The sequence below is a fragment of the Colobus angolensis genome, unplaced genomic scaffold (assembly GCF_000951035.1).
Source record: "Colobus angolensis palliatus isolate OR3802 unplaced genomic scaffold, Cang.pa_1.0 Scaffold27, whole genome shotgun sequence".
NCBI lineage: Eukaryota > Metazoa > Chordata > Mammalia > Primates > Cercopithecidae > Colobus > Colobus angolensis.
Genome location: NW_012115932.1, coordinates 17627054 through 17636981, shown reverse-complemented (window position 1 = coordinate 17636981; position 9928 = coordinate 17627054). Strand labels below are relative to the sequence as shown.

The following is a 9928-nucleotide window of genomic DNA, read 5'->3' as shown; positions in this document are numbered from 1 at the left end:
CAGCGACTGGCGCTACTGGGGCCAGCGGGGGCGGTGGCCCCATCAACCCGGCCTCGCTGCCTCCCGGCGACCCGCAGCTCATCGCTCTCATCGTGGAGCAGCTCAAGAGCCGGGGCCTTTTTGACAGCTTCCGCCGGGACTGCCTGGCCGACGTGGACACCAAGGTAGCTGCGGCCGCCTGGGCGTAGGGGAGCGGGGCTGCACGTGAGGCCCCTGGGTTGTAGCTTTGATTTTCGAAAGCCGAGAGCAAAACAAAAGATAGCTTAAAAATCTCAGCAGTGAAGTCTTACACCGCTTGGGGCAGTACGGAGAGCTTTCAGAGCGATGCACACGTGGCTTCCCGCCTGGTCATTTAGTAGCTGTGATTTTACCCAGTCGCTTCTCGGAACTTGGGGTTTCGATGTGGATTTTAGAGCCTAGACCCTGTCATTCCCAAGATGGAACTCCTCTAAGGCCCTTAGTAACAAACTTCGAAACCAAGTAGTTAAGCAAGCGTGCTTTAGAATTTCCACCTGTTCCGTACTCACCACTGAGAAGCTGGCATTAAACACAATGATTTGAACACACAGTCTTCACCATTTTATAACTGTTTATTCCTTTTCTCTAGCTCAGTGTTTTGCAGACTTTAGTACGGCGTTGAATTAAGATAAATTGTAGAAACAGCACCCTTATTTTGCACTTCATCATTGATTAAAGGAGATTTGGTGCCTAGTTTAGATCCTAATGCCATAGGTCAGTCCCACCGATAAAACACTGTTTCACTTTACCTACTGGTCAAAGTGGTTTGGATTCAGTGAAATAATGGGTGTTAAGTATCAGACATACAGTAGTTGCTGGAATGGTCGTTTTCTCCCTTTTCAAAACTTGCCTAACCACGATTATGGTTGTAAGTTAGGAGACTCTTGTCACTGGACTCCTACAGGGTAGTGATTTCTCCTACCAAAGCCTGTCATGGAAACATTTTGTTTACCTCACAGCAAGATTGTGAGCTTAGAATTAGACCTTAAGATAGGGAAAAACCCTAGTCTGTTTGTTCGTTGAACGTTTATTGGCCTCTAGTTGCCAAGCTGTGTGATTACAGGAATAAGTCACTACCCCATCCTCAAAGCTTATAGTCTAGGATAGAAAACGGACCTGTAAACCAGGTGGTAAATAGGTATGTAGAGAAAGTGGTGTATACACTGTTACTTCTCCAAGATGAAAATCCCAGCTAGAAGTGCTGTCCTTGAAACAAAGTAATTTATTACATACACATCCCAGATATGTATTGACAGAGCTTTCACCTTTCCTAGGACAAATTCTCCATTCATATTTCTTATATTCCGTTAGCTTTTGTGTGTGATTTTAGAACAAAAACGACTACAGTAGCCCGCCCCATCCAAGGTTTTGCTTTCTGCAGTTTCATTTACCCAATTGTTGCGGTATGGAAGTACTTGTGTTCAGATAATCCTTATTTTCATAATGGCCCTCAAAGAAATTCATGCGTAGTGTATATAGGGTTCAGTACTACCTGAGGTTTCAGGCACCCACTGGGGGTCTTGGAACGGATCCCCTGAGGGGAAGGGGACTACTGTCTTGAGCGGCTATTGAGGGAGAGTGGTTGGAACCTTCCCATGTACAGCTCCTTAGCTGTTCCTTCTATTACAGGTTGTTTTAATTCTTGAAGATGATGTTTTTTCAGGCATATGTTATCTGAGACCTTCGTTGCTTTAGCCCAATGGTTCTCAAAGTGTGGTGCTTGGATTAACACCAGCATCACCTGAGAACTTGTTAGAAATGCACATATTAGGCCCCACCCCAGACTGCTGAAGTAATTAGGGGAAATTGAACAGATGTCTGTAATTTACTTTGCAGTGCATCCAAAAACAAATAGAACTGGTAAGTGAACAGGTGGAGGGGTTGGTAGTACAGTGAAACGTTGAGTGGGCTCATGAGTTCCTTTGACTTCTTGAATTGAGATTATTCTGTATCGCCTGGGTTTGTTACATGTTTTGGTGGTGATGTTCACTGTCCTTTGTCCTTTTTCAGTAACAGTTTGTATCATCTCAAACCAGGTGAGTTCTTTTGAGTAGAAGGTGTGGTATCAGGATTTATGCTTACAAGGGACAAAAATAATCCTAACTGCTTTATGCAAAGGGGAGAATCTATTGCCTCATGGAATCCAAGGAAGGATTGAATGAACAAACTCTCCCAGAGGGTAGGCATGCATTTGGAACCAGATATTCACCACTCATTCTGTCTTTCATCTCTGTTGATACCTGTTTTACTGTTGCTTCAGAGTGGAGTCATCCATTTGGTTACTAGCATCTCTTGATTACATTTTACAGCTTCTTCCTCTCGAGAGACTGTCAGCTCCAATGTGGGAAATCCCAGGGAATGTCTGCATTGTCTTAGCATGGCTCAGGCACCCACTCCTATGGCACCCTCTGCCCTACCTGCGTGAAAAGAGGAAGACAGTTACTAGAAAGAAGGCGTTGCTAGGCAGATAGCACATAGTATCTGTGAATTTTACTCCTCTGCCCCCATTTCCTTGCCTTTCTCTTTTCCAGGTTTAGTGGAGTCTTTGAGTTTGCTTTCTCAGCCTTTCGGAAGAGGCCAGTCATGGAATTGAGGCCTGCTGGTTCCTTTATCAACTTCATTTCCCTGTTAGCAAACTTTGCCACAGTAATGCTGCGTAGCAAACTGAATCTCAGCAGCTTATAATCAGCACGGTTCACATGTTCACAGGGCAGCCGGTCGGCCAAAGATCAGCTGAGTTAGGAAGGCTTCAGCTGGTGGCTTGGCTGCAGGCTGCCCAGGTGTGGGTCCAGGCTGTGGGTTGATATCAGGCCTGCTGCATGTAGAGTTACTTAAAAGTAAATGGAATAATATAAGTAAAGCCCACCTGGCATTGTGCCCACCCACCATCAAGTGAGCACTTGTGTTAACCATTGATTCCTGACTGCCACACTGCATGGTAATCTTCATGCACAATGGAAGTGTATTTAGGCTTGATAACATTTCTGTGAAAAGCAATGTTCTGAGAGACTAAGTTCAAAACTTTGGTGCATGTAACTTCTGACCTTGCCTCCTCTTTTTAACATTTTAGCCAGCTTACCAAAACCTGAGGCAGAAAGTGGATAATTTTGTGTCAACACATCTGGACAAGCAGGAATGGAATCCTACAATGAACAAAAACCAATTGCGAAATGGTCTGAGGCAGAGTGTGGTTCAGTAAGTAAGCAGAATTTAAAGCTTTTGAAAAGGCAGTAATCACAAGTGTGATGCACAAGTAGGTTGAGGTCTCTGTTTAGTCAAGGTTGATGGAACTTTATATCAAGTATCACTTAGGAGTTGCAGCAGTCTGCTCCTTTATTACAGTTAAGGTTAAAGTAAGCAAAGTACTCAATTGAAATTCCAGTTTCTGCAGCCTGTGAAGGCCTCCTGTGTGCATCTCTGCTGGGTGCATCAAAAGACATTCCAAATTATGAGACATATTCCCTGCTCTTTGAAGTTTCAGTGTCATCCAAACATATATGTGAGTTTTATACCAAGATATCAGGGTTTGGATCTTGGGCAAGAGGAACTGGATCTTTATTCTCACAGGTGAATGTAAGTTAAATTCTTTGAGTCCACCAGGGCTGCCACCTCTAAAGTGTAATGGTGGCAGCTTTCAGGAAGGCATAGTCTTAATAAAGTATTGTACTTCACAGTAACAAACTGAACCTTAGTTAATGAAGATGCTATTGATAGCTTATCTGAGTGACTTTTCACTGTCGGCACAAAAGTGGAGGAGGGTCATGGAATCTGGTCATAACATTCATGAACTAACAGTTACAGAAATGGAAGAACACATTAGTGATTGCCTGGGGTTAGGGATGGGAGGAGGGGGCGAGTGTGACTTGAAAGTGGTAGCATGAGGGGAACTTGGCGATGGTGCAGTTAAGTATCTGAGTTGTGCTGTGCTTATGTGCAGCAACTCATAAAGTTGCATGGAGCTACACACACAAGTAAGTGCAAGTGTAACTGAAGTCTAAATAAGGTCTGAATTGGACCAGTGTCATTTTCCTGGTTTTGATATTGCACTGTAGTTATGCAAGGTGCTAACATTAGAGCTGGCTGGGTGAAGGGTGCATGTGGAACTCCCTGGACACTTCACAACTTCTGTGAATCTGCAGTGATTTTTAGATTTTTAAAGTTTTTAAGTGTTTTACTAACAGGCTAGTACTTCCAATATGGCTGAATGCTGGGAAGAAGCCTGATAGCAGAAGATGCCCGGTGCCTTGTCATTCTGGGGTCAGTACCGAGTGCCTTTCCCTTTCTTCAGAGAGCAGACTGGTGGCACCAGACTCTTTCAGAAAGAAGGGGACAGTAGCTGCCCCTTACTGAGCAACTCTTTATTACATGTCTGGCACTGGTCTTTACATATATCACTCATCCTCACAAAAAACCTGTTTCACAGCTGAAGTCACTTGTATTTACCCTATCTTGAGTAAATCAAAACACTGAACATTTTTAAATACTTGGAAAGTTGCCGTAAATGTAGAATGAAGGCTGTTAACATTGCTGTTGATTTCCATAATGAGCATGGATGTCATTCTAGAGGGATGCATGTGGCACTTTTTGCATTTTAGTAGGAATTGTAATACCGAAAAGTGCACAGAAATACAGCAAAACAGATGATGAGAACATCCCTTGATTACCCAGGATGAGAAATGGACTCATACCCTCCCAAAATAGCCTAGCCCCAGACATACCTTCCTCCTTTCAGAAGTTTGCCGTATTCCTGACTTTTATGCTAATCATTTCTTCTCTTCATAGCTTTTACCACCTCTGTGAAGGTTTTTTTTTTTTTTTCCTGCTTTTTGATTTGACTTCGAATGTGTTTAACCTGAAAACATGAACTTGGCTTTAATACTGGGACATTTCTCCACAATTCTTGCTAGCATTTTGAATTTGAGGCAAAATCTACTGGAGTTTTGAAACGCAGACTTTCTGCTTGCCCCTGGGTGCTCTTCCCAGATGGCCACTGCAGGCCTTCAGAGCATTGGCTCACTGGCCTGGCCGTTCTGGCCCAGATGCTGTAACCCAGTGCCACAGCCTAGAGGGCTTAACAGGAAATTAGCCTGTACTATTGAACTGAATTATGACGAATAACTCTTTTAACTATACAATATTTGTTCATTCCATCTTCTACGTTAGGCTTCTGACAAGATTTTATGTTTTCCTCAAAAGCTAAGAATCTCCAGGAAAGTAAGCTGCACTCCCTTGGTACTTAGTTTCCCCTGATCGGGGGTTTTGGTCAGTTGGGGATGCTTTAACAAAGCGCCGTAGACTAGGTGGCTTGTAAACAATGGAAATGTACTTCTCACCATTCTGGAGGCTACAAGTCCAAGACCAAGATGGCAGCATGGTCAGGTTCAGGGGAAGGCCTTCTTCCAGGCAGCAGACTGCCCACTACTTCTTGTTCTTATGTGGTGTAAAGAGAGCTAGCTAACTTCCGGGGTCCCTTTTGTAAGGGCATAAATTGCATTCATGGAGGCTCTGTCCTCATGACCCATTCCCCTCCCAAAGGCCCTACCTCCAAATGCCATCACATTAAGGATTAGATTTCAACATAGGAAGTTTGGGGGACACAGGCATTTAGTTCATAATATCAAGCTTTTACATCTAGTAAAGACCCCTGTGAATCCGACTCAGTAAGTGATTTGGTAAAGTTGGAAAGGTATTGGCTTGTGACTGAGGAGAGGCAGCTTTGCTTTATAACTGACCCGTAGCCTGATGCTAAGTTTGCGGTATTTAACGATGCTCATCACTAAGAGCAGATACTGTCTAATGCCTGGTCTACCTGAAAATGTGCCCTTCAGTGCTCTAATGGTGATGTATTTACATCTAGGCTTCCTGTCGATGAGCTGTTAGTTACCATTGAATCCGGGAAGCACTTTACACACTAATCATCTTTCCCAGTTCAGGGCCTGTTTCTCGTCTTTGTCATGATGTACATTTACTCATGTCTTTCCTTTGCTGTGCCCTGACAGACCATTTGCCCAGTTGCTGCCTGGCCTATTTTTGCCCAAGGGCTTAAATGGCCTCCAAAGTCTCAAGTCTATGGGAAAATAAGTAAAACCTGCCCACATGCTTGTGATGGTATTGGAATATTTCAATCCTTTGAGAAGAACACTTCACTTTGAACCTTATGGGCTGTTTTCCAGACTGTCCAAATATGATTTGTTTCCTCTCACCATCATTTCCAGTACCCTGTCCCAAGTGTTTGAATATAGACATTGATATGCTCTGATTTTTGCTGGCTTCAGAAAGGATTGGGGATGTAATTTAGCCCTCTAGAGCTGGGAACTAATTTGTTTCTTGTCTATTTCTTGTTTGCTTCCGAGTTGTTTATTATGTGTTACAGGTAGCAGCCGCAGCTGAAGGCCATGGTGAGTTGCTGGTGATGTAAATACTCCCAGCCCTGACTGATCTGCCTTGTTTAAGATGTGAGGATTAGTAAACAGGTTGCTGCTGGAGCTTCTGCTTAGGCTATCAAGAGAATAAATGTTGAAGGAAATGGAGTGAAATTCAGGGCTCACTGGCTTTGACAGTACAAGGAAGCTTTTCAGTGCCACACGTGTCAGATTCTTTCTTGCCATGCTGTCATTTGTTTGTTGTTTGGGGGCAGCCCACTTAGTTTTGTTTTCCTCCTTTGTACAAGTTTGGGTGATTGTGGATAAGATTGTGCAGTAGGAGTAACAGCTGCTGATTGAGAATTGCCCCTCGAAAGTGAAAATAGCTTGAGCTGTATGTGGTAAGTGGATTGACCTCTAAACTCCCTAGAAGGGCTGTAGCTTTGAAGGTGGACATTTATTGGGCTCCCACATGACACTTACTGGGGCTAAAGATGAATCCCGAAGGAACTAAATAACAGAATGATCTGTTTGTCTCCACAAGGTCAGGGATGTTGGAAGCTGGAGTAGACAGGATTATTTCTCAGGTGGTGGATCCAAAACTTAACCACATCTTCAGGCCACAAATAGAACGAGCAATTCATGAGTTCCTGGCGGCCCAGAAAAAAGCAGCTGTGCCAGCACCCCCTCCAGAGCCTGAAGGCCAGGACCCTCCAGCTCCATCTCAGGACACTTCCTAAGGTCCAGTATCCTATCTTCTGTCCAGGAGCATGCATCTCTGGCTTGTATATATGTAAAATGGATAGGAATGGGGTAGGCCATAATTGAGGATCATTCAGAAAGTATTTACTGCAGATGGACTTCACCTACTGTTATGAGTCATTTTTTACTGAGAACTAATCAGAAATTAGACTGATTTTCTGTTCCACCAGAGCTAAACATGTAAGCTATGAATAGATGCTTCATTAGAAATCAACTGGGATGATTGGTGTGCATAAGGGAGATTCAAATGAGAGTCTTACTTTGCTGAACTGTTTAAATGAGTCTCTGCCCTGGACATGAGTTAACTTGGGTTTGCGATTTTATTTAAAATCAAGCAATGCCTTCTGAAGTGGTATCCTAAATGGGATTCAGAGTCCGCTTTGAGTGCGACTCAATTTCCATGAATTTAGAAGGAATTTGTTTACCACTATCGATTACCATGGGATTCTTCTGTTAGGAACACTCTCCCTTTTAAAATTAAATTTGGAATTAAATGCAATTTTTAAAAAGCTCTAGATGTACAAAAGAATGCTTTTTGCAGGTTTTGGGAGACATTAGTATGAGCATTGATGAAGTTAGCAGTGGACTCTTAGCCATTGTTGGTGACCGTCGGGGTATATTTTATCCCTTCATTCTGATGTTGGTGTTCTGTTTTTAAGATTCTCTGGGATGCCTATTCTTAATCAGTAAGTGAGGTGAATTGACTAGGGCATTTTGAGCGTCAGTGATGAACAACTCAAGAGCATCGGGATAGTCTTTTTGTGCCTCTATCGAGAGAAGCCCTTGAGTCCTATATGGAGTGTAAAACATTGATTTTAAGTCTTTTTAATTGTAAATTTCTTTAGGAACATAAAAGTGAATATAGTCTCTTATCAATAAATAACATTTGGATATGATTATCTTTCCTTTTTAGAATATACCTGACACCTTTTGAAAGCTAATTTCTGGTGAAGAAGTGGATTGGGTTATGTAAGAATGCAACTTCAGACCGAAGATAGGCCAAGGTCGTCACTGATCTCAAGATTTCAACCCTGACTACGGGCAGTGACCAGATTGAAAGGGGAGCAAGTTCGGCAGTGGGAAAGTTGACCATGTCGCCCCCTGCATTGTGCTGCCATTTGGCCAGCCTGTCCAAGGGCATGACACCAAGTAGACACTACAGAGAGAAACACTACAGCGACCCAGGGTTGTCGTGAAACAGACTTTCATACCTGAACATGGAGACTGCACGTGAACTTTAGGGTTTGTGTGGTGGAGTAAACGGAAGCTACAGTGAGAACATAGCCAGTCCCAAAGACAATTTCAGAGAACAGTGACAGTGAAGTTTAGCTGGGAGTTGTCTTTGACAGTGTTTATTTGATACTGTCTCTCAGAGTTTGCAAACCAGATTGATTGTACAAGGCATTAGCATCAGATAGCTTTAAAGTTGTGACCTTCTTGTACATGAATCTTCTAGCCAGTTTCCTTTCCTTTGTAGTAGGTAATGGGACATGAAATCCTAGAATGTGTGAGAAGTTCAGACATTAGGCATAAGGAAACTCGTTTGCAGGCTGTCTGTCCAGGGCTGCTTCCTGTCCTAGAGGGACCAGTGAGTCTTAGGTATGTTTATTTTATCCTCACATTTGTGTTTTTTTTAGACGTGAATGGTCAATAAATGGCTTATCTTTCATAATAAAATCATTTGATACTCTTACTTCGAAGCTTCAGCTGAAGCTTAGACCTCAGGTCTGTGAAGGGCAACCTTTGTGCTCTGCCTCTGTGCCATTTCTGTGCACCACACATGATCTACTGGCAGTGAACATTGGTACATAGAACTTAGAACTATGAAACTAGTAGTTGTGGCTAGAAGTGGGCTGCTTCTCCTCCCTGAACCATTACTGACACTAGTCTTTAGTTGAGGTAGTCCATGGTGTGTGTGTCAGTGTTTGTCAACCTTGAGTGTGCAGGAGGAGCACCTGGGGATTTGGGGAAAATGCATTTTCCGATTAAGACGTTCTGGGGTGGGACCTAGGAGTGTTTCTGACAAGTGCCAGGTGATGCTGATGCTGCCAGGCCTCTTAACATACTGTGTGTAATAAGCCTTGGATAATATATCCAAGATTATGTCAAACTAAGAGTCTGTGGTTCTTGGTTGAGTCTACTACTGCATATTACTGCTAATCTAATCAAAATTTTAACCAATTCAGTTGGTTCCCTGTTAAGACAAAGGCTCCACTTCTACCTTTACCATGAATACCCCTATATTAGGACTGCAGTGCCATATTCAGCAAGATGTTTGGTAGCATGTGCCCTCATTTTAAAGCAAACTGGCCACACGTTTAAGGCAGGTGCAAGTTATATCTGAAGTGTGGTCTGTTCCCACCTGGTAGGTGCAGTTCCATTTCAAGCTGCCTTACAGTTGCAGGAGTCAACAAAGTTCTTAACCCCAGAGAATGGGCCCTCCAGTCCTCTCTACTACGAGGCAGACACGGAGTGGCCAGAATTACCAGTCCTGTGCTGGCAGAAAAGCTGCTCAAACTACCTGGAGTGTCTTTTCAGGACCTCATAGCTTTAATGCGAAGTTCTTCTCTGTGAGGCATCCTTCTGGGAGGGAGATCTCCACGCAGCTACTTTGTGTTGACCCTCCCAACATCTTACCTATCCCGCACTGACCTCAACTAGCAAAAAAAGGGCAAAAGCCCAGAGAAAGCTTCACCTTTTCTGCCCCCAAATGCTCAATTAACTTCATTTTATATATGTTTTTGGAAGACAGTTTTTGGTTCATCTCAGTTCTCTTACTTTGCTTT

The 9928-nt window shown here is 43.3% G+C and overlaps 1 protein-coding gene across 1 annotated transcript in view; it reads left to right on the top strand.

The window, feature by feature from the left end:
• Positions 1–9480, top strand: part of BOD1 (biorientation of chromosomes in cell division 1) — a 17935-nt gene extending 8455 nt beyond the window's left edge. The window contains exons 2-5 of the mRNA XM_011947833.1: positions 4–164; positions 3089–3213; positions 6925–7121; positions 8056–9480. Coding sequence (XP_011803223.1) covers positions 4–164; positions 3089–3213; positions 6925–7120 — 482 coding nt within the window. The 3' untranslated portion in view covers position 7121; positions 8056–9480. The remainder of the gene's footprint in view (positions 1–3; positions 165–3088; positions 3214–6924; positions 7122–8055) is intronic.
• Positions 9481–9928: the final 448 nt, after the last annotated feature.